This window comes from Oncorhynchus gorbuscha, linkage group LG11 (genome assembly GCF_021184085.1).
Source record: "Oncorhynchus gorbuscha isolate QuinsamMale2020 ecotype Even-year linkage group LG11, OgorEven_v1.0, whole genome shotgun sequence".
In the NCBI taxonomy this organism is placed as follows: domain Eukaryota; kingdom Metazoa; phylum Chordata; class Actinopteri; order Salmoniformes; family Salmonidae; genus Oncorhynchus; species Oncorhynchus gorbuscha.
The window spans coordinates 60,439,381-60,464,037 of NC_060183.1; the positions used below are offsets into that span (position 1 = coordinate 60,439,381).

Here is a 24,657-nt window from a genome sequence, read left to right on the forward strand (position 1 = left end):
GAAGCGCCCTCTACCAAATTATGGCTCAGTGAATTGGCAAACACTGTACACTTAGAAAGAATTAGATATATTCTGAACAATAAATTATCAACATTTGATAAAATCTGGCAGCCTTTCCTCTCCTACTTGGACGAGTCGGCGCTGTGAATTTGTACTTATTAACGCACTCTCAATGGTAAAATTTTAATCTACCTTTGGGCAGCGTGTGCTGGCCCTACCACCCGAGCAGTTGGGAGGGGGGAGGGGGGGATAGGGGGGGGGGGGGGGGGGAATAGGGGATGGGGGATAGGGGGATAGGGGGGACATCTTCCCTCTTTCTTTCTACGTGTCCTTGTTTTGTATGTCGTGTTCTGTATTATTTGTTCTGCACCCAGAACTCTGGGTCTTGTTGTTCCTGTATGCTCTTTTATGTTTAGATAAGAATTGTATACCTGTCATGTATACCTATACACCATTCTTGTGTGTGTTTAATACAAATATTTGAAACAAAAAAAATATATATAAAGTGCAAACATATATAATTCACTGTATCACAATTCCAGTGGGTCAGAAGTTTACATACACTAAGTTGACTGTGCCTTTAAACAGCTAAGAAAATTCCCCAAAATTATGTCATAGCTTTAGTTGCTTCTGCTAGGCTAATTGACATAATTTGAGTCAATTGGAGATGTACCTGTGGATGTATTTCAAGACCTACCTTCAAACTCAGTGCCTCATTGCTTGACATCATGGGAAAATCAAAAGAAATCAGCCAAGACCTCAGAAAAAAAATTGTAGACCACAAGTCTGGTTCATCCTTGGGAGCAATTTCCAAACACCTGAAGGTACCACGTTTATCTGTACAAACAATAGTATGCAAGTATAAACACCATGGGACCACGCAGCCGTCGTACCGCTCAGGAAGGAGATGCATTCTGTCTCCTAGAGATGAACGTACTTTGGTGTGAAAAGTGCAAATCAATCCCAGAACAACAGCAAAGGACCTTGTGAAGATGCTGGAGGAAACAGGTAAAAAAGTATCTATATCCACAGTAAAACGAGTCCTATCTTGACATAACCTGAAAAGCCGCCCAGCAAGGAAGGCCACTGTTCCAAAACCGCCATATAAAATCCAGACTACGGTTTGAAACTGCACATGAGGACAAAGATAGTACTTTTTGGAGAAATGTCCTCTGATCTGATGAAACAAAATTGAACTATTTGGCCATAATGACCATCGTTATGTTTGGAGGAAAAAGGGGGAGGCTTGCAAGCCGAAGAACACCATCCCAACCGTGAAGCACAGGGATGGCAGCATCATGTTGTGGGGGTGCTTTGCTGCAGGAGGGACTGGTGCACTTCACAAAATAGATGGCATCATGAGGCAGGAAAAGTTTGTGGATATATTGAAGCAACATCTCAAGACATCAGTCAGGAAGTTAAAGCTTGGTTGCAAATGGGTCTTCAAAATGGACAATGACCACAAGCATACTTCCAATGTTGTGGCAAAATGATTTAAGGACAACAAAGTCAAGGCTTTGGAGTGGCCATCACAAAGCCCTGACCTCAATCCCATAAAATATTTGTGGGAAAGCACTCATGAGGAATGGGCCAAAATTCACCCATCTTATTGTGGGAAGCTTGTGGAAGGCTACCAAAAACGTTTGACCCAAGTTAAACAATTTAAAGGCAGTGCTACCAAATACTGATTGAGTGTATGTAAACTTCTGACCCACTGGGAATGTGATGAAAAAAAATGAAAACTGAAATAAATAATTCTCTCAACTATTATTCTGACATTTCAACGTTCTTAAAATAAAGTGGTGACCCTCACTGACCCTAGACAGGGAATTTTTACTCAGATTAAATGTCAGGAATTGTGAAAAACTGAGTTTAAATGTATTTGTGTCACGCCTTGGTCATTGTATCTTGTGTTTTTGTTATATGTTTGGGTAGGCCAGGGTGTGACATGGGTTTATATGTTGTATTTCGTATTGGGGTTTGTATTAATTAGGAGTGTGTATTAGTAGGGGTGTGTCTAGTTAGGCTTGGCTGCCTGAGGCGATTCCTAATTGGAGTCAGCTGATTCTCGTTGTCTCGGATTGGGAACCATATTTAGGCAGCCTGAGTGCGCGTTGTATTTCGTGGGCGATTGTACCTGTCTTAGTGTTAGTCACCAGATAGGCTGTATTAGTTTCATTCGTTTGTTGTTTTCTTCTTCCGTTATTTCATGTACCTTATTAGCTTCATTAAAAGTCATGAGTAACCTACACGCTGCATTTCGGTCTGACTTTCTACAAACAACAGATGAAGATCATTACAATTTGGCTAAAGTGTATGTAAACTTTTGACTTCAACTGTATGTAAATATTAGGAGGAAATGATAGACAATTCTGGAGTCATTTGATAAAACATCGGAATGTTTATTGTGTGAAAAATGTGTAAACTTGAAAAGGATTAAAAGACTCCAACATTACTCATGGTAAAATAAGAATAGGAAGAAGATATGACATATATATATATATATATATATATATACAAAAACATTCACAAATTCAGAATAAAGTGTAACTTTTATATTTTATATAATTGTTTCTCCTCAAAAACAGCAGGTAGCCTTGTGGTTAGAGCGTTGGACTAGTAACAAAAAGGTTGCAAGATCGAATCCCTGAGCTGACAAGGTAGAAATCTGTTGTTCTGCCACTGAACAAGGCAGTTAACCCACTGTTCCTAGGCTGTCATTGAAAATAAGAATTTGTGGCATAACAATAAGAATGACTGGCATAACAACAACTCTCAACAATTCTTTTAAAAAATGTACAAGTCACAAATCTCAACAAAATTACAAGTAAGAACTCAATAGAATGTCCCTTTGCTGTCTGGGTAGTAAACTTTTGTAATTAGTTTCAAGTTTTTTTACTGTCATTATCAGGCTACATTTTTTTTCTTCTCGATGCTACTTCATGTTCAAAACAAACCGCTGAGATGAAGGGCATTTTTTTCCACTCCAGTACACAATACATTGTTAGCAAGCTTCAAATGATAAAAACACCGAAGATTAAAGGACTAAATTCATATTCTGAAGTACTTAAAAAAGTTAGTCAACAGTAGTGCTACATTGTCTCTTGATTTTGAACAGTAATGAGGGCTTTTTAAGTGTCCAATGTCAATGTTGACATTTAACAGCTTTTCGTCCAGAGTGCATCATATTTTATATTAATTATCAGGTTGTTGTCCTGCTGTTCCATTCTATTCATGAGGAGCTTGAGATGAGCCTCTTTAACTTCATTAACTCCTCAGGTGTCAGTGGCACCAGAGAGGGAAATGAGGGGTTCACCATCAGCGCCATATAAGGGTTCTCCACCCTTCCCAGTGATGTGCCTGGACAATAGCCCGGGGATGTGTGGCGTACACTATCCTGCTCCAGAGCCTGGCTGCTGGGGTAGATTTTTAAGGGAATGCTCCCTGATGGCCGAGGCTTGTAGCTGGAGAACTGGTAGGGCGCCATGGGGCGGCAGTGACTGGTACTAGGGGAGGTGGTGGTGGTGGGCCTAGGCAGGTTCCTGTGCCTCTCCAGACTCCTCTCTCTCAGATCCCCAGAACCCCTGTCCTGGTCTTTGTGATGGTTGTGGAAGACCTGGTCAGCATGTGTAGCAATGGTGGGAGAGGTGTCAGACCAGGCCTGTGCCCTTTCCCTCTCCCTGGGCTCTGAGCCTGGGGTCTGGCCCATGGTTGGATCCTGCAGCGATAGATCCCCAGGCCGGGTGCCAGCAGGCCCACACAGCAGAACTCCTTTTACCCAGTCATGGAGCATCGCCAGCGGGATCTGGATCTCCATCCTTCCCTCTGTCCCTCTGGGAGTACTGCACAGAGCGTGACTACAATTGAGAGGCCCTGGACTGTGCTTGGGGCTTTCCCCTCTCCACTCCCCCCTGGGCCAATCTGGGTACTCCCTCTTCTGGAGTTTGGGGACGGGAATCATGGAGGGGGCACTATCCTTGCAACTCTGCAGCGGAGAGGAGACGGGGGAGTCTTTCTTCATGCCTGGGCTGGAGGCTGAGGTCGGGCTGCGGGAGTAGTCGTCTCTGGTCGCTAAGGGGTAGAGGTGGGTTTTCCCCAGGGGCACCTCTCCCTCCGGCGTCTCACTGCCCTCATCTTTAACCAGCCCCTTGGCGGGGTACAGAGGTGAGACCGTATTCAAGAACCTTGGGGAGATGTTGGAGGGAGGAGGGGCGAAGGATGAAGCAGGGTGACCGCCTGACTCCTGACCAGCCTTCTTGTGACTGAGGTTGAGTGGCTCAGTCCAGCCTGAGGAGTCCTTGTACTGGTTGGCCAGGGAGCGTAGGTGCTCCAGAGGCTGCTTGGCCCTCTCTGTCTGTCCTTGAGGGGAGGGGAGGCTGCTGGGGGTCAGAGGTGGGTGGACATAGGGGAGCAGATCTGGGTGGACGGGGTGGACAGGGTGGTGGTAGTACTGACTGTAGTGCACAGGCATAGGGATGATCCTCACTCTGGAGTCTGTCAGATAGTTATGGGGCTTCTGAGAGAACAGAACAACAATGAGTTAGTCAATTCATTTAAATGTGTGTGCGTGTGTCTTTGTGTCTTCATCAGTGTATTAGTGCTTGTCACTGTGTGTGCGTACATGCTTGTGTGCGTGTGTGTGTGTATGTTTGCTTGTTAGTGTACAGTACCTGGTGCAGGGATGTCTGTAGAGCTCCGTAAGTCATGCTACGCTTGGCTGTCCTGGGGCACTCGTCCTGCTCACTGAGCCTACTGTAATGTAAACGCTTCTGCTGGCATTGTGGCAGTACCTCCATGTAGTCTTCTCCTCTTACATGACACTCATACGGCAGAAGCAGCCTAAGGAAACATGAAGAACATTTATAGATACTGAACCGATTTACACAAACCACACGTACACTTAACATACTTGCATTATCTGTGTCAAAGTCATGCAAAGATATGCAAGCATCCACCGTTATGTGCAATTACACAGGTATATGCAGACAAACACTCCAGCAGACACGCGAGCACAGACACGCTTGTATATTAAGTTTTCTCTGACTTACTTCTCGTAGTGTCTACGCGTGCAGGTGGCTGCACTGGTACTTCTGGGGTTTCCTCCCAGGGTGTTGTATACTTGCTTCCACATCTGCTGGGCCGTCACCTGGGAAGGATTCAGGATTATTTTAACACCATTGTATTCTGTATGTAACATAGACATACATGAAATGTGATGCCATACATTACATGTTTTAACAACATCCAAACAGGTATAATAAACCATCTAACCACATGCACAGATGTATAATAGCCTAGTTTAATAATACACTTCTTTCTCTAGTCAATATCATGAATTAAGTTGTTGTATCTCTTGATAAAGAGTGGTTTGACTCTTATCCCTCCAAACTTGTCAAGGAGAGATCGTGTTGCATCAAAACCTTGATAGGAATGCCAGTCTAGCAGCCTGTCAATGTAGCAGCTACCAAAGTGCTATAAACCATACTGCCTATCTGTATCATATGACACTAGTAATGTCTCCCTGCCACTGCTGCAGTCATTTGAGATTGTTTCTTGAAACAAATAAAAGCAGTAACTTCCGTGAGAAAGAAATGGATCTTTGACACAGACACAAATGGTTTACTAAATAAATATATATATGACATTTTCTGCTCAGACATAAGGTTATGGGTGCTATTTACGTGACAGGAGGATAGTTTACTTTACATACAAATGAACATGATTTTCTGTTGAATCTGTGATTTGACTTGAAATATGAATTGTTCACACCTATTTTAATCAGAAACCAAGAGTGCACAACAACATCCCACTTAAACATAATAAATATTAGAAATGTTATTGTTATTTTACCTGGTGGTAGCCACCCAAGCTTTTCACAGTCGTGTACATCATGAACAGACCGACTGGAAATAAACAACATATCAGTAATAAACAACATATCAGTAATAAACAACATATCAGCTGTACATCCAGTCTGAGAGATCTCAACAATGACTGTGTATGCACGTGCTAGCACTGTATGTGTGTGTGTGTGTGTGTGTGTGTGTGTGTGTGTGTGTGTGTGTGTGTGTGTGTGTGTGTGTGTGTGTGTGTGTGTGTGTGTGTGTGTGTGTGTGTGTGTGTGTGTGTGTGTGTGTGTGTGTGTGTGTGTGTTTCTGCAGTACAGTATACTCACTCTGTTTGAAGCCCAGGTGTGGTATTTTCTCTATGGGTGTATTTCTCTTCTTCATGTACAGATGGAGGTCTTTGAGGAAGGTCTCCTCTCCCATCTCTTCGCCCTGTTCTGAGGGTCTCTCATCCTGGTTCGTTCCATGGGCCATTTTTTTCTGCCTGAGAACAAACACACAATACACACACAACAACGTTTGTCGAAAGAGAGTCGGACCGAAATGCAGCATGGTGGTTACTCATGTCTTTAATAAATGAATCGCGATACATGAAATAACTTATACAAATACAAAACAACCAACGGAACGTGAAAACCTAATTACAGCCTATCTGGTGAACACTATACAGAGACAGGAACAATCACCCACGAAATACACAGTGAAACCGTGGCTACCTAAATATGGTTCCCAATCAGAGAATCACCTGACTCTGATTGAGAACCGCCTCAGGCAGCCAACCTAAGCTACACCCCTACTCAGCCGCAATCCCAATGCCTACAAAACCCCAATACGAAACACAACATATAAACCCATGTCACACCCTGGCCTGACCAAATATATAACGAAACACAAAACACTATGACCAAGGCGTGACAATATGTCCCATTTCATCACACTGTGAAACTGTTTTCAGTGTTTCTTGCAAAGTTAAGTTAATTATGACAGATTTTTCAGTTTCACCCTGTGTTGTGAATAGAACCACAAACGGCAATTGGTTTCCGAGGCACCCAGGTAGAGAGTAAGCATCTAGACTGACACAATCGCCTGTGTGTTGACACTCAGCGCATTTGGAAAGTATTCAGACCTCTCAACTTTTTCCACATTTTGTTACATTACAGCATTATTCTAAAATTAATAAAATAGTTTTTTTCCCCGCATCAATCTACACACAATACCCCATAATGACAAAGCAAAAACAGGTTTTTAGAAATGTTTGCAAATTGATATATATAAAAATAAATACCTTATTTACACAGGTATTCAGACCCTTTGTTATGAGACTCGAAAAAATGGAGCTCAGGTATATCCTGTTACCATTGCTCATCCTTGAGATGTTTCTATAACTTTATTGGAGTCCACCTGTGGTAAATGTCGTTCTCAACTAACATCAAGGCGGTGGCCCGTTCCTGTAGGTTCATGCTCTACAACATCCGCAGAGTACGACCCTGCCTCACACAGGAAGCGGCGCAGGTCCTAATCCAGGTACTTGTCATCTCCCGTCTGGATTACTGCAACTCGCTGTTGGCTGGGCTCCCTGCCTGTGCCATTAAACCCCTACAACTCATCCAGAACGCCGCAGCCCGTCTAGTGTTCAACCTTCCCAAGTTCTCTCACGTCACCCCGCTCCTCCGCTCTCTCCACTGGCTTCCAGTTGAAGCTCGCATCCGCTACAAGACCATGGTGCTTGCCTACGGAGCTGTGAGGGGAACGGCACCTCAGTACCTCCAGGCTCTGATCAGGCCCTACACCCAAATAAGCGCACTGCGTTCATCCACCTCTGGCCTGCTCGCCTCCCTACCACTGAGGAAGTACAGTTCCCGCTCAGCCCAGTCAAAACTGTTCTCTGCTCTGGCTCCCCAATGGTGGAACAAACTCCCTCACGACGCCAGGACAGCGGAGTCAATCACCACCTTCCGGAGACACCTGAAACCCCACCTCTTTAAGGAATACCTAGGATAGGATAAAGTAATCCTTCTCACCCCCCCTTAAAATATTTAGATGCACTATTGTAAAGTGGTTGTTCCACTGGATGTCATAAGGTGAATGCACCAATTTGTAAGTCGCTCTGGATAAGAGCGTCTGCTAAATGACTTAAATGTAAATGTAATGTAAATGTAAATTTAATTGATTGGACATTCGGAAAGGCACACCTGTCTATATAAGGTCCCACAGGTGACAGAGCAAAAATCAAGCCATGAGGTTGAAGGAATTGTCCTTAGAGCTCGGAGACAATATTGTGTCGAGGCACAGATCTAGGGGAAAGGGTACAAAAACATTTCTGCAGCATTGAAGGTCCCTAAGAACACAGAGGCCTCCATCGCTCTTAAATGGAAAAAAGTTTGGAACAACCAAGACTCTTTCTAGAGCTGGCCGCCTGGCCAAACTGAGCAATCGGGGGAGAAGGGGCTTGGTCAGGGAGGTGACCAAGAACCAGAGTTCCTCTGTGGAGATGGGAGAAACTTCCAGAAGGACAACCATCTCTGCATCACTCCAACAATCAGACCTTTATAGTAGAGTGGCCAGACAGAAGCCATCCCTCAGTAAAAGGCACATGACAGCCCGCATAGAGTTTACCAAAAGGTAGCTAAAGGACTCTCAGACCATGAGAAACAAGATGCTCTGATCTGAATGCCAAGCGTCACGCACAAAGGAAACCTGGCACCATCCCTACGGTAAAGCATGGGTGTGGCAGCATAATGCAGTGGAAATGTTTTTCAGTGGCAGGGACTGGGAGACTGGTCAGGCTCGAGGGAAAGATGAACAAGATGAGCAAAGTACAGAGAGATACATAATGAAAACCTGCTCCAAAGCACTCAGGACCTTAGACTGGGTCCTGTTGGAAGGTGACAACGACCCTAAGCACACAGCCAAATAATGCAGGAGCGGCTTCGGGCCAAGTCTCTGAATATCTTTGAGTGGCCCAGCCAGAGCCTGAACCCGATTGAACATCTCTCGAGAGACCTGAAAATAGCTGTGCCCCCTCGTGGCCAGGGACCCAAAGCAACCGCTTATGTCGCTTATGCCTGGAGCAGGCCCTGAATAGTGGTCTCCCTAGGCAGACGGCTTGCCTCCCACAATGTTAACAGTGTTCCAGCATACACTGTTCTTTTGCACATTGCTGTTCCCCTAGGTCTGGAATTTCCAAGACAACTAACATAGCTTTGGGCAATTCAGTGTGAAATGTGAAATCACAGCAATTCACCACTTTATTTAAAAACCTTTCACCAAGCTTGGGAACCTGGGACAGAACACCTCCCTCTGCAACTGGATCCTGGACATCCTGACGGGCTTAGTCCCCTCCTGTAGTCACTGTTCACCCACGACTGCGTGGCCACGCACGACATCACACCATCATCAAGTTTGTTGATGCCACAACAGTGGCAACAATGAGACAGTCCACAAGGAGGAGGTCAGTAACCTGGCAGTGTGGTGCCAGGACAACAACCTCTCCCTCAACGTCAGTAAGACCAAGGAGATGATCGTGGACTGATGGAGAAGAGGGATGAGCACGCCCCCGTCCACATTGACAGGGTTGTTGTAGAGGTTGAAAAGATTTTGCATGGGCCCTCAAATCCTCAAAAAGTTACATAGCTCTGCCCCAGTGATGTACTGGGCTGTCCGCACCACCCTCTTTTTAGGGCCATGTGATTGATGGCGATGCAGTTTCCATACCAAGCAGTGATGCTGGCTGCATCACTGCTTGGTATGGCAACTGCCCCGCTATCAATAACATGGCAGAGCATCAAATCTGACACCAACAGGCTCCTGAACAGCTTCTATTCCCAAACCATTAGACTGCTAAATAGATAGCAAAATGGCTACATGGACTGTATGCATTGACCCTTCTATTTTATTGGTATCTTTGCACTGACTTTATGCACACTCTACACACTCACTCACACACACTCACACTGACACACTCATGCACACATACACATACTTAATTTGCTCACACACACATAACACAAACACATTCATACTGATTCTACAATTGCACACACAATCATCAATTAGACTGCTGCTACTCTGTTTATAATATATCCTGACGCCTTGTCACCTTACCCCTATACATGGGCACTGACCCTGGAATGGTCCCTGTATATAGCTTACTAAGTTCATTATGTTTTTATTATACATTTTTTTTCTAGTGTGTTTTTGGTCCACTGGACATTTTTATAAAACATGTTTATAATACTACTAATATGGACTACTGCATTGTTGGGAAAGAGCAAGCAAGAAAGGTTATACAAGTGTACGTGACAATAACAACTTCAAACTTTAAAGGAAAAAAATGTCAAATCTCAATTGAATTCCATACCCTTTTTATCCCCTGTATTGAATAATTGTATGACATTTAATGGAAATTTGACTCTGAATCAGACAACAATATGGCATATACAGTGGTTTGGAAATACCATCAGTACCAAGAGTAGTATTAGTGGATCCAAGATTTAACCACATCAGTGCCTCCTCTCACCTATAAAGACTTGTGGATGGGGAAGAAACCAAGATGATATCAGAACCATCAACCAAGCCGTAAGAAAGTAACACAAGTATTTAGTGGTGCTGCTCACCTGTGATTTCAGAAACAGAATGGAGATGGATGGGTCTCAGTCTCAGGCCTCTGCACCAGGCTACAGCGAATCCACAGGCTCTATAGATCAGAGTTTATATCTCCAGAGAGGTAGCTACAATACAGACTCGGCTCCTGTCTCTGTATGTCTCCTCCCGCTCTCCACAGTCAAGACAGTATTGTCACCTCTCCCTGTCACACATAAATACTAAAACACACCTGTTATGGCACCTGAATAACATTTCGGTCCAACGCTCTCAGGGAGGTTTATACCCAGAGTGCTTCCTGCTGGGAGATGGAAGTCGGACCAGTCCAACCTGCTCGTGGCAGCGTGCCAAAGGCGTGGCATCAGAATAGTCCACATAATTAGCCAGAATATAGAAATTATTTTGTTCGTTATTGGTAACAACAGACATTCACTCATGCATACTTTTACTTATTGTCAATAATATTTTTTTGTCAATGCCTGTCTCCTGTGTTGATGCGTACATTGATCATTTGTGGAATGTAAACATCTTTGAGGGAAGTACACTACATGACCAAAAGTATGCGGACATCTGCTTGTCTAACCATTTCATTCCAAAATCATGGGCATTAATAGGGAGGCGGTACACCCTTTGCTTCTATAACAGCCTCCACTCTTCTGAAAAGGCTTTCCACTAGATGGTGGAACATCGCTGCGGGGTCTTGTTTTCATTCAACCACAAGAGCATTAGTGAGGTTGGGCACTGATGTTGGGCAATTAGTCCTGGCATGCAGTCGGTGATCCAATGAAACCCAAAAGTGTTCATATGAGGTTGAGGTAAGGGCTCTGTGCAGGCCAGTCAAGTTATTCCACACCGATCTCGACAAAACATTTCTGTATAGACCTTGCTATGTGCATGGGGGCATTGGCATGCTGAAAGAGAAAAGGGCCTTCCCCAAACTGTTGCCACAAAGTTGGAAGCACAGAATTGTCTAGAATGTCATTGTATGCTCTAGCATTAAGATTTCCCTTCATTGGTACTAAGGGGCCTAGCCCGAACCATGTAAACCAGCTCCAGACCATTGTTCCTCCTCCACCACATTTTACAGTTGGCACTATGCATTGGGGCAGGTAGCGTTCTCCTGGCATCTGCCAAACCCAGATTCATCCGTCGAACTGCTAGATGGTGAAGGGTGATTCATCACTCCAGAGTACGCGTTACCACTGCTCCAGAGTCCAACGGCGGGGAGCTTTACACCACTCCATCCGACGAACAATTCTTGTGCTGACGTTGCTTCCAGAGGCAGTTTGGAACTTGATAGTGAGTGTTGCAACCGAGGACAGACACTCAGCGGTCCTGTTCTGTGAGCTTGTGTGGCCTACCACTTTGTGGCTGATCCGTTGTTGCTCCTAGACATTTCCACTTCCAATAACTGAACTTACAGTTGACTGGGGCAGATCTAGCAGGGCAGAAATTTGACGAACTGACTTGTTGGAAAGCTAGCAACCTATGACGGTGCCACATTGAAAGTCACTGAGCTCCTCAGTAAGGACGTTCTACTGTCAATGTTTGTCTATGGAGATTGCATGGCTGTGTGTGGCTGTCCTGTGTAGCTCAGTTGGTAGAGCATGGCGCTTGTAACGCCAGGGTAGTGGGTTCGATCCCCGGGACCACCCATACGTTGTATGCACACATGACTGTAAGTCCAATGTTTGTCTATGGAGACCACCCATTGAATGGCTGACTGTAAGTCGCTTTGGATAAAAGCGTCTGCTAAATGGCATATATTATTATTATATATTAAATAGCCAAATTCATTAATTTGAAGTGGTGTCCACATTATTTTGTATATACAGTGTATGTGGCCTTATACCCATAGAAGCAACCCACTGGGCACAAACTGGTTGAATAAACATTGTCTCAACGTAATTTGTCAAAGTATTGTGATGTGGAATCTACATGAAAAATACACAGGATTTGAAAAAAGTCATCAACGGAAACTGTTGTTTTGAGGGTGAAATTTCCACCACAAGATTAAGTCATCATTTTAACCAGTTTTCAACTAAGAAAAACCTTGTGGAAAATAGTTGAATTTGTAACTTTGAAACAATCTTGAACGTTATATCCACTATAAGAATAAAACAATAGGCTGGGCAGTACCTCGTACTGGAGAGTTGATCTGAAACTATTCATTTGGTATCCCTTCCAGGGTTTTATATTTGTCACTGACTACTATGTGCTATCCTATGTGCTATACTAATGTGCTATCCTGAGAATGATTATTAAGAGATCTCTTAATAACTAAATACGGCGCATTCAGAAATCGTTCAGACCCCTTCCACATTTTGTTACGTAACAGCCTTATTCTAAAATGTATTAAATACAAAACAGGAATGTTTATCAGTTGCAGGAACTTGGATACTAGTCAGGCTCGAGGGAAAGATGAGCAATCAAATAAAATTGTATTAGTCACATGCACCGAATACAACAGTGAAATCCTTACTTACGAGCCCCTAACCAACAATGCAGTTTCAAAAAATGCAGATAAGAGATAAATGTAACAAGTAATTAAAGAGGAGAAGTGAAATAACAATAGCAAGAATTTATACAGGGGGGGGTACCGATACAGAGTCAATGTGCGGGAGCACCGGTTATTTGAGGCAGTATGGACATGTAGGTAGAGTTATTAAAGTGACTATGCATAGATGACAACAGAGAGAAGCAGTGGTGTGAGGGGGTGGGGGGGGGGGCTGGAAAAAGTCTGGAAAAAGTCTGGGTAGCCATTTCACTAGATGTTCAGGAGTCTTATGGCTTGGGGGTAGAAGCTGTTAATAAACCTCTTCGACCTAGACTTGGTGCTCCGGTACCGCTTGCCGTGTGGTAGCAGAGAGAACAGTCTATGACTAAGGTGGCTGGAGTCGTTGACAATGTTTAGGGCCTTCCTCTGACACCGCCTGGTATAGAGGTCCTGGATGGCAGGAAGCTTGGCCCCAGTGATGTACTGGGCCCGTACTACCCTGCCTTGCAGTCGCCATACCAGGCAGTGATGCAATGCTCTCGATGGTGCAGCTGTAGGACCTTTTAAGGATCTGAGGACCCATGACAAATCTTTTCAGTCTCCTGAGGGGGAATAGGTTTTGTCGTGCCCTCTTCATGACTGTATTGGTGTGCTTGGACCATGTTAGTTTGTTAGTTTACTTGGACCATGTTAGTTTGTTGGTGCTTGGACCATGTTAGTTTGTGGACACCAAGGAACTTGAAGCTCTCAACCTGCTCCACTGCAGCCTTGTCGATGAGAATGGGGCGTGCTCGGTCCTCTTTTACCTGTAGTCCACTTTAATTTCCTTTGTCTTGATCACGTTGAGAGAGAGGTTGTTGTCCTGGCACCACACTGCCAGGTCTCTCCCTACAGGCTGTCTCATCATTGTCGGTGATCAGGCCTACCACTGTTGTGTCATCGGCAAATTTAATGATGGTGTCTGGCCGTGCAGTCATGAGTGAACAGGGAGTACAGGAGGGGACTGAGCACACACCCCTGAAGAGCCCCTGTGTTGAGGATCAGCGTAGCGGATGTATTGTTACCTACCTTTACCACCTGGGGGCAGACCTTCCAGTTGTAGAGGGAGGTGTTTAGTCCCAGGCTCCTTAGCTTATTGATGAGCTTGGAGGGCACTATGGTGTTAAACGCTGAGCTGTAGTCAGTGAATAGCATTCTCACATAGGTGTTCCTTTTGTCCATGTGGGAAAGGGCAGTGTGGAGTGCAATGGAGATTGCATCATCTGTGGATCTGTTGGGGCGGTATGCAAATTGGAGTGAGTCTAGGGTTTCTGGAATAATGGTGTTGATGTAAGCAATGACCAGCCTTTCAAAGCACTTCATGGCTACAGATGTGAGTGCTACAGGTTGTCGTTTAGGCAGGTTATCTTATTGTTCTTCGGCACAGGGACTATGGTGGTCTGCTTAAAACATGTTGGTATTACAGACTCGGACAGGGAGAGGTTGAAAATGTCAGTGAAGACACTTGCCAATTGGTCAGTGCATGCACACAGTACACGTCCTGGTAATCCGTCTGGCCCTGTGGCCTTGTGAATGTTGACCTGTTTAAAGGTCTTACATTGCCTGCGGAGTGTGTGATCACACTTTCTTCCATATCAGCTGGTGCTCTCATGCATGTTTCAGTGTTATTTTCCTTGAAGCGAGCATAGAAGTAGTTTAGCTCATCTGGTAGGCTTGTGTCACTTGGCAGCTCTTGGCTGTGCTTTCCCTTGTAGTCTGTAATGGTTTGCAGGCCCTGTTACATTCGACGAGCGTCAGAAGCAGTGTGGTATGATTCGATCTTAGTCCTGTATTGACGCCTTGCCTGTTTGATGGTTTAGCTCAGTGTGGCTTCTGGTTGGGGTATCTACGTACGGTCACTGTGGGGATGACGTCATCAATGCACTTATTGATGAAGCCAGTGACTGATATGGTGTACTCCTCAATGCCATCGGAGGAATCCCGGAACATATTCCAGTCTGTGCAAGCAAAACATTTCTGTAGCTTAGCATCTGCTTCCTCTGACCACTTTTTATTGATCAAGTCACTGGCGTTTCCTGCTTTAATTTTTGCTTGTAAGCAGGACAGTAACGGCAACATCATGTACAAAATAAGTAAAAAATAAGTTACAAAGAACTCAAATAAGTGAACAAAAAACCACAATCGGTTGGGGGCACGTAAAACATCTGCCATCTTCTCCGGCGCCAGAGAGATCCATGATGAAAACCTGCTCTAGAGCACCTGGGACCTTAGACTGGGTCCTCATCAATCTACACATAATACCCCAAAATGACAAAGCAAAAACAGGTTTTAAGAAATGTTTTCAAATTTATAAAAAACAAAAAACATAAAAACGTATTTACATAAGTATTCAGACCCGTTGATATGAGATGTTTCTACAACTTGTTTGGAGTCCACCTGTGCTAAAATCAATTGATTGGACATGATTTGGAAAGGCACAGAGCTGTCTATCTTTTTATTAAAAAAATGTTTTACCCCTTTTCCTCCCAATTCGTGGTATCCAATTTGTAGTTACAGTCTTGTCGATATAAGGTCCCACATAAGGTCCCACAGTTGACAGTGCATGTCAGAGCAAAAACCAAGCCATGAGGTCAAAGGAATTGTCCATAGAGCTCTGAGACAGGATTTTGTCGAGGCACAGATCTGGGGAAGGGTGCCCAAAAATGTATGCAGCATTGAAGGTCCCTAAGAACACAGCGGCCTCCATCAGTCTCAAATGGAAGAAGTTTGAAACCACCAAGTTTGAAACCACCTCTTTGTAGAGCTGGCCGCCCGGCCAAACTGAGAAATCGGGGAGAAGGACCTTGGTCAGTGAGGTGATCAAGAACCCGATGGTCACTCTGACAGAGCTCCAGAGTTCCTCTGTGGAGATGGAAGAACCATCCAAAAGGACAGCCATCTCTGCAGCACTCCACCAATCAGGCCTTTATGGTAGTGGCCAGACGGAAGCCACTCCTCAGTAAAAGGTACATGACAGCCCACTTGGAGTTTGCCAAAAGGCACCTAAAGCATTCTCAGACCTGATGAAATCTAGATTGAACTTTGGCCTGAATGCCAAGCTTCCCATCTGGAGGAAACCAGGCACTGCTCATCACCTGGCAAATACCATACCTATGGTGAAGCATGGTGGTGGCAGCATCATGCTGTGGGATTTATGGGTAGGGACTGGGAGACTAGTCAGGATTGAGGGACAGATTAACAGAGCAAAGTACAGCAAGATTCTTGATGAAAACCTGCTCCAGAGCGCTTAGGACCTTAGGACTGGGGTCAAATATTCACCTGGACACTGCCAAAACAACGCAGGTGTGGCTTTGGACCAAGTCTCTGAATTTCTTTGAGTGGCCCAGACAGACACCCCGACTTGATCCCGATCAAACATCTCTGGAGAGACCTGAAAATAGCTGTGCAGCTACGCTCCCCATCAAACCTGGCAGAGCTTGAGAGGATCTGCAGAGAAGAATGGGAGAAACCCCCAAATACAGGTGTGCCACACTCAAGAAGACTCGAGGCTATAATCGTTGCCATAGGTGGTTGAACAAAGTACTGAGTAAAGGGTCTGAAAACGTAGGTAAATGTGATATAAGTTTTTTAATTTGAATACATTTGCAAAAATGTCCTAAAACCTTTCTTTGCTTTGTCATTATGGGTTATTGTGTGTATATTGATGAGAGGAAAAAACAACATTTAACCAATTTTATAATAAGGCTGTAACGTAATAAAATGTGGGAAATGTAAAGGGGACTGAATACTTTCTGAATTCACTGTAAAGCATATTACAAGTATAAAGCAGGTGCTTCCACACAGGTGTGGTTCCGGAGTTAATTAATTTAGTTTTCTCACCCCTGATCTACATAATGAATTTGCTTTAAACTTCTCATGGGTAAATGTGTTTGATTTGATTCAATGTTCTGTCATCTATCTTACTGGAAATCATTTCAATTTTAATGACCTCTGGTTACCCTAATATTGTAGTCTAAAGGCAGCTTGTAGTATGTTGGCTGAGAAACATATATATACTGTACAGTATTTCCCTATGATTGCTTTTCCGGCCAAGACTTCCTTGTTCATATTTTAGCTGGTATTTATTTAACACCTAGTTACTTAAACTCAATGTCAATAAACCGATGTATTTGACGTATCTGTTTCTACTAGTCTATATACAGTAGATATGATATAGCCGTCAACCAAAAGGATGCAGTTGCCTCCCGTTTGACAACAGGCCGACCATGGCTGGATGTAAAAATCAAATCAAATCAAATGCATTTATATAGCCCTTTTTACATCAGCTTATATCTCAAAATGCTGTACAGAAACCCAGCCTAAACCCCTAACAGCAAGCTATGCAGGTGTAGAAGCAAGGGGACAGCGAGGAGTCATCATGCCAGGTAGTCCTGAGGAATGGTCCTAGGGCTCAAGTCCCCCGAGAGAGAAAGAGAGAGAAAGAGAGAGAAAGAATTAGAGAGAGCATACTTAATTTCACACAGACCCTGGGTCTCGACCCCGCCCTGTGCAACTGGGTACGGGACTTCCTGACGGGCCGCCCCCAGGTGGTGAGGGTAGGTGACAAAATCTCCACCCCACTGATCCTCAACACTGGGGCCCCACAAGGGTGCGTTCTGAGCCCTCTCCTGTACTCCCTGTTCACCCACGACTGCGTGGCCACGCACGCCTCCAACTCAATCATCAAGTTTGCAGACGACACTACAGTGGTAGGCTTGATTACCAACAACGACGAGATGGCCTACAGGGAGGAGGTGAGGGCCCTCGGAGTGTGGTGTCAGGAAAATAACCTCACACTCAACAAAACTAAGGAGATGATTGTGGACTTCAGGAAACAGCAGAGGGAGCACCCCCCAATCCACATCGATGGGACAGTAGTGGAGAGGGTAGTAAGTTTTAAGTTCCTCGGCGTACACATCCCAGACAAACTGAATTGGTCCACCCACACAGACAGCATCATGAAGAAGGCTCTCCAGAGGGTAGTGAGGTCTGCACAATGCATCACCGGGGGCAAACTACACCTACGCCACCCGATGTCACAGGAAGGCCATAAAGATCATCAAGGACAACAACCACCCGAGCCACTGCCTGTTCACCCCGCTATCATCCAGAACGCGAGGTCAGTACAGGTGCATCAAAGCTGGGACCGAGAGACTGAAAAACAGCTTCTATCTCAAGGCCATCAGACTGTTAAACAGCCACCACTAACATTGAGTGGCTGCTGCCAACACACTGACTCAACTCCAGCCACTTTAATAATGGGAATTGATGGAAATTGATGTAAAATATATCACTAGCCAACTTAAACAATGCTACTTAATATAATGTTTACATACCCTACATTATTCATCTCATATGTATATGTATATACTGTACTCTATATCATCTACTGCATCTTTATGTAATACATATATCACTAGCCACTTTAAACTATGCCACTTTGTTTACATACCCTACATTACTCATCTCATATGTATATACTGTACTCGATACCATCTACTGCATCTTGCCTATGCCGTTCTTTACCATCACTCATTCATATATCTTTATGTACATATTCTTTATCCCCTTACACTTGTGTGTATAAGGTAGTAGTTTTGGAATTGTTAGGTTAGATTACTCGTTGGTTATTACTGCATTGTCGGAACTAGAAGCACAAGCATTTCGCTACCCTCGCATTAACATCTGCTAACCATGTGTATGTGACAAATACATTTGATTTGATTTGAAATACTCCAGATATAACAGACTGACCCTAACACCCTGACACAAACTACTGCAGCATAAATACTGGAGGCTGAGAAAGGAGGGGTCAGGAGACACTGTGGCCCCATCCGATGATACCCCCGGACAGGGCCAAACAGGCAGAATATAACCCCACCCACTTTACCAAAGCACAGCCCCCACACCACTAGAGGGATATCTTCAACCACCAACTTACCATCCTGAGACAAGGCTGAGTATAGCCCACAAAGATCTCCGCCACGCCACAACCCAAGGGGGGTGCCAACCCAGACAGGAAGACCACGTCAGTGACTCAACCCACTCAAGTGACGCACCCCTCCTAGGGATGGCATGGAAGAGAACCAGTAAGCCAGTGACTCGGCCCCTGTAATAGGGTTAGAGGCAGAGAATCCCAGTGGAGAGAGGGGAACCGGCTAGGCAGAGACAGCAAGGGCGGTTCGTTGCTCCAGTGCCGTTCCGTTCACCTTCACACTCCTGGGCCAGACTACACTCAATCATAGGACCTACTGAAGAGATGAGTCTTCAATAAAGACTTGAAGGTTGAGACCGAGTCTGCGTCTCTCACATGGGTCGGCAGACCATTCCATAAAAATGGAGCTGTATAGGAGAAAGCCCTGCCTCCAGCTGTTTGCTTAGAAATTCTAGGGACAATTAGGAGGCCTGCATCTTGTGACTGTAGCGTACATGTAGGTATGTATGGCACGACCAAATCGGAAAGATAGGTAGGAGCAAGCCCATGTAATGCTTTGTAGGTTATCAGTAAAACCTTGAAATCAGCCCTTGCCTTAACAGGAAGCCAGTGTAGGGAGGCTAGCACTGGAGTAATATGATCACATTTTCTGGTTCTAGTCAGGATTCTAGCAGCCTTATTTAGCACTAACTGAAGTTTATTTAGTGCTTTATCCGGGTAGCTGGAAAGTAGAGCATTGCAGTAGTCTAACCTAGAAGTAACAAAAGCATGGATACATTTTTCTGCATTAATTTTTTACAGAAAATGTCTTAATCTTTGCAATGTTACACAGATGGAAAAAAGTTGTCCTTGAAATGTCCAGAGTAACGCCGAGGTCCTTCACAGTTTTATTTGAGACGACTGTACAACCATCAAGATTCATTGTCAGATTCATTGTCAGTTTCTTGGGAAATGTTTAAAAGTAGAAAACATGCAGCCATCCACTTCCTTATGTCTGAAACACAGGCTTCCAACGAGGGCAATTTTGGAGCTACGCCATGTTTCAGTGAAATGTACAGCTGTGTGTCATCCGCATAGCAGTGAAAGTTAAGATTATGTTTTTAAATGACACCCCCAAGAGGTAAAATATATAGTGAAAACAATAGTGGTCCTAAAAGGGAACCTTGAGGAAAACCAAAATTTACATCTGATTTGTCAGAGGACAAACCATTCACAGAGACAAACTGATATCTTTCCGACAGATAAGATCTAAACCAGGGCAGAACTTGTCCTTGTAGACAATTTGCGTTTCCAATCTCTCCGAAAGAATGTGGTGATCGATGGTATCAAAAGCAGCACTAAGGTCTAGGAGCACGAGGACAGATGCAGAGCCTCGGTCTGTCAACATTAAAAGGTAATTTTACCACCTTCACAAGTACAGTCTCAGTTCTATGATGGAGTCTAAAACCAGACTCAAGCATTTCATATGCATTGTTTGTCTTCAGGAAGGCAGTGAGTTGCTGCGCAACAGATTTTTCAAAAAATTTAGAGAGGAATGGAAGATCCGATATAGGCCAATAGTTTTTTATATTTTCTGGGTCAAGGTTTGGCTTTTTTAAGAGAGGCTTTATTACTGCCAGTTTTCGTGAGTTTGGTACACATCCGGTGGATAGAGAGCCATTTATTATGTTCAACATAGGAGGGCCAAGCACAGGAAGCAGCTCTTTCAGTAGTTTAGTTGGAATAGGGTCCAGTATGCAGCTTGAATGTTTCGAGGCCATGATTATTTTCATCGTTGTGCCAAGAGATATAGTACTAAAACACTTGAGTGTATCCCTTGATCCTAGATCCTGACAGAGTTGTGCAGACTCAGGACAACTGAGCTTTGGAGGAATACGGAGTTTAAAGAGGATTCCATATTTTGCTTTCTAATGATCATGATCTTTTCCTCAAAGAAGTTCATGAATGTATTACTGCTGAAGTGAAAGCCATCCTCTCTTGGGGAATGCTGCTTTTTAGTTAGCTTTGCGACAGTATCAAAAATACATTTCGGATTGTTCTTATTTTCCTCAATTAGGTTGGAAAAATAGGATGATCGGGCAGCATTGAGGGCTCTTCGATACTGCACGGTACTGTCTTTCCAAGCTAGTCGGAACACTTTCAGTTTGGTGTGGCGCCATTTCCATTCCAATTTTCTGGAAGCTTGCTTCAGAGCTCGGGTATATTCTGTATACCAGGGAGCTAGTTTCTTATAACAAATGTTTTTAGTTTTTAGGGGTGCAACTGCATCTAGGGTATTGCGCAAGGTTAAATTGAGTTCCTCAGTTAGGTGGTTAACTGATTTTTTGGAGGGTTAAACCTGACGTCCTTGGGTAGGCAGAGGGAGTCTGGAAGGGCATCAAGGAATCTTTGGGTTGTCTGAGAATTTATATCACGACTTTTGATGTTACAGAAAACCCAAACATATGGCAGCAGATCCACAAGGTCTGCCATGAGAGGTGACTCTGATGAGTGAGCATTGCCTGGCTATACATCTCATGGCTGTATCTGTATCAGACATGGGGTGAAAACAGTCACCGAGCAACAGCACCCTCAGTTACATATTGGTCAGGCAATTATGGCAAGTATAGTTCTCTTATTAAGGAAAAGCACCTTTAGTAAATCCGCTTTCTCTGTGAGAGCTTCCCATGTCTGGAATACACTGGCATCAGACACACATAACTGCACCACCTATCACACTTTCACAAAATGTATGAAGACATGGCTAAAGGTCAATCAGATTTGTCAAAATAATCCCTAGCTGTGTATTGCCGCTTTCCATGTTGTCTGTTGTCTGTAGCTTGTGGGGTGTGGAAACACTGTTGCTTTTATGAATTTTGTCTTGCTGCTTTTTGTTCTATGTTGCTCTGTCTGTATGCTACGTCTTGCTTGTCCTATGTTGCTCTATCTGTATGCTATGTCTTGCTTGTCCTATGTTGCTCTGTGTGTGCTCACTGCTCAATGATTGTCTATATTGTAATTGTTTTTTAATAACCTGCCCAGGGACTGAGGTTGAAAATTAGCCGGCTGGCTAAAACCGGCACTTTTACTGAAACGTTGATTAATGTGCACTGTCCCTGTAAAAATAAACTCAACCAAAATTGAACTGATTGGCCATAATGACCATCATTGTGTTTGGAGGAAAAAGGGGGAGGCTTGCAAGCCGAAGAACACCATCCCAACCGTGAAGCACGGGGCTGGCAGCATCATGTTGTGGGGGTACTTTGCTGAGTGGAGGGGGAGCTAGGCCATTTAGGATCTTGAATACAAGACATGCGTCGGTGTATTGCACAAGATTTTCCCAACTCAGGAGCTCAAGCTTTCTGAGGATGTAACAGTGATGATGGCTATTTAGCTTCCTATCAAGCACTTTGAAAGCCTGTTTGTAGACAGACTGCATAGGTTTTAAAGTTGTACAGCAAGCTTGGGCCCAACTAGTCAAGCAGTATGTTAAGTGGGGGAGTGTCGTAAATTTGAAGTACAGTTTTGCTACCTCTGTAGTCAAACAATTTCGTATAAATTGAAAATTAGCTCGGTTGAATTGAGTTATCTGAATTACCTTTTTCACATGCTTTTTAAAAGAGAGGTTGGAATCAAGGTACTTAAAATCAGATACCACCTGGAGCTTCTCCTCTGGCACATAGACATCTGGTTCAGTAGCATCTGTTGCCCTCTGTTGCCCTCTTTGTGAAGAACATGCAAACAGGTTTTTTCACATTGAGATGCAAACACGAGTCACTAAGCCACTTTGTAACCTGGACCATTACAGTAGTGAGTTCTTGTGCAGCTTGTTGTTTGCTCTTTGCATGCACATACAGTGCCTTGCGAAAGTATTCGGCCCCCTTGAACTTTGCGACCTTTTGCCACATTTCACGCTTCAAACATAAAGAATAAACAACAAGTGGGACACAATCATGAAGTGGAACGACATTTATTGGATATTTCAAACTTTTTTAACAAATCAAAAACTGAAAAATTGGGCGTGCAAAATTATTCAGCCCCCTTAGGTTAATACTTTGTAGCGCCACCTTTTGCTGCGATTACAGCTGTAAGTCGCTTGGGGTATGTCTCTATATCAGTTTTGCACATCGAGAGACTGAATTTTTTTCCCATTCCTCCTTGCAAAACAGCTCGAGCTCAGTGAGGTTGGATGGAGAGCATTTGTGAACAGCAGTTTTCAGTTCTTTCCACAGATTCTCGATTGGATTCAGGTATGGACTTTGACTTGGCCATTCTAACACCTGGATATGTTTATTTTTGAACCATTCCATTGTAGATTTTGCTTTATGTTTTGGATCATTGTCTTGTTGGAAGACAAATCTCCGTCAAAGTCTCAGGTCTTTTGCAGACTCCATCAGGTTTTCTTCCAGAATGGTCCTGTATTTGGCTCCATCCATCTTCCCATCAATTTTAACCATCTTCCCTGTCCCTGCTGAAGAAAAGCAGGCCCAAACCATGATGCTGCCACCACCATGTTTGACAGTGGGGATGGGGTGTTCAGGGTGTTGCTTTTACGCCAAACATAACGCTTTGCATTGTTGCCAAAAAGTTCGATTTTGGTTTCATCTGACCAGAGCACCTTCTTCCACATGTTTGGTGTGTCTCCCAGGTGGCTTGTGGAAAACTTTAAACGACACTTTTTATGGATATCTTTAAGAAATGGCTTTCTTCTTGCCACTCTTCCATAAAGGCCAGATTTGTGCAATATACGACAATATACGATTGTTGTCCTATGGACAGAGTCACCCACCTCAGCTGTAGATCTCTGCAGTTCATCCAGAGTGATCATGGGCCTCTTGGCTGCATCTCTGATCAGTCTTCTCCTTGTATGAGCTGAAAGTTTAGAGGGACGGCCAGGTCTTGGTAAATTTGCAGTGGTCTGATACTCCTTCCATTTCAATATTATCGCTTGCACAGTGCTCCTTGGGATGATTAAAGCTTGGGAAATCCTTTTGTATCCAAATCCGGCTTTAAACTTCTTCACAACAGTATCTCGGACCTGCCTGGTGTGTTCCTTGTTCTTCATGATGCTCTCTGCGCTTTTAACGGACCTCTGAGACTATCACAGTGCAGGTGCATTTATACGGAGACTTGATTACACACAGGTGGATTGTATTTATCATCATTAGTCATTTAGGTCAACATTGGATCATTCAGAGATCCTCACTGAACTTCTGTAGAGAGTTTGCTGCACTGAAAGTAAAGGGGCTGAATAATTTTGCACGCCCAATTTTTCAGTTTTTGATTTGTTAAAAGAAGTTTGAAATATCCAATAAATTTTGTTTCACTTCATGATTGTGTCCCACTTGTTGTTGATTCTTCACAAAAAAATACAGTTTTATATCTTTATGTTTAAAGCCTGAAATGTGGCAAAAGGTCGCAAAGTTCAAGGGGGCTGAATACTTTCGCAAGGCACTGTATATCACTGTCATCTGCATACATTTGAACTTCAGACCCAGTACAGACAGACGGCAGAACATTAATGTACAGGCTGAACAGGAGGGGCCCCAGTATTGACCCTTGGGGCACGCCCACATCATAGCTAAGAGTGGGCGACAGCTCATTGCTCACTCTGAAACACTGAGTTCTGCCTTCAAGGTATGATTTCATCCATCTCAAGGCATCGGGGGAAAAGTTGAACTTGGACAATTTTGTGATGAGAATCTCATGGTTAACAATATCAAAAGCCTTCCTTAGGACCAGAAGCACAGCCCCAACAA

General features: G+C 44.0%; 1 protein-coding gene across 1 annotated transcript; it reads right to left on the reverse strand.

The window, feature by feature from the left end:
- Positions 1-2,381: 2,381 nt before the first annotated feature.
- Positions 2,382-10,708, reverse strand: LOC124047899 (AT-rich interactive domain-containing protein 5B-like). Its single transcript, XM_046368229.1, has 6 exons — positions 10,463-10,708; positions 6,176-6,330; positions 5,851-5,903; positions 5,049-5,146; positions 4,671-4,839; positions 2,382-4,516 (listed from the first exon to the last, which is right to left on the reverse strand). Exons 2-6 carry the CDS (start codon positions 6,318-6,320, stop codon positions 3,233-3,235), a joined length of 1,749 nt encoding a protein of 582 aa, XP_046224185.1. The 5' UTR covers positions 6,321-6,330; positions 10,463-10,708; the 3' UTR covers positions 2,382-3,232.
- Positions 10,709-24,657: the final 13,949 nt, after the last annotated feature.

Bases quoted from the DNA above. Each gene is read 5' to 3' on its own strand.
- LOC124047899 (XM_046368229.1), bottom strand. From the start codon at position 6,320: ATGGCCCATGGAACGAACCAGGATGAGAGACCCTCAGAACAGGGCGAA. The intron at 5,904-6,175 runs GTGAGTATACTG...GTTTATTTCCAG, and splicing joins ACACCTGGGCTTCAAACAGA to TCGGTCTGTTCATGATGTAC. The intron at 4,517-4,670 runs GTACTGTACACT...CTGTTCTCTCAG, and splicing joins TACAGACATCCCTGCACCAG to AAGCCCCATAACTATCTGAC.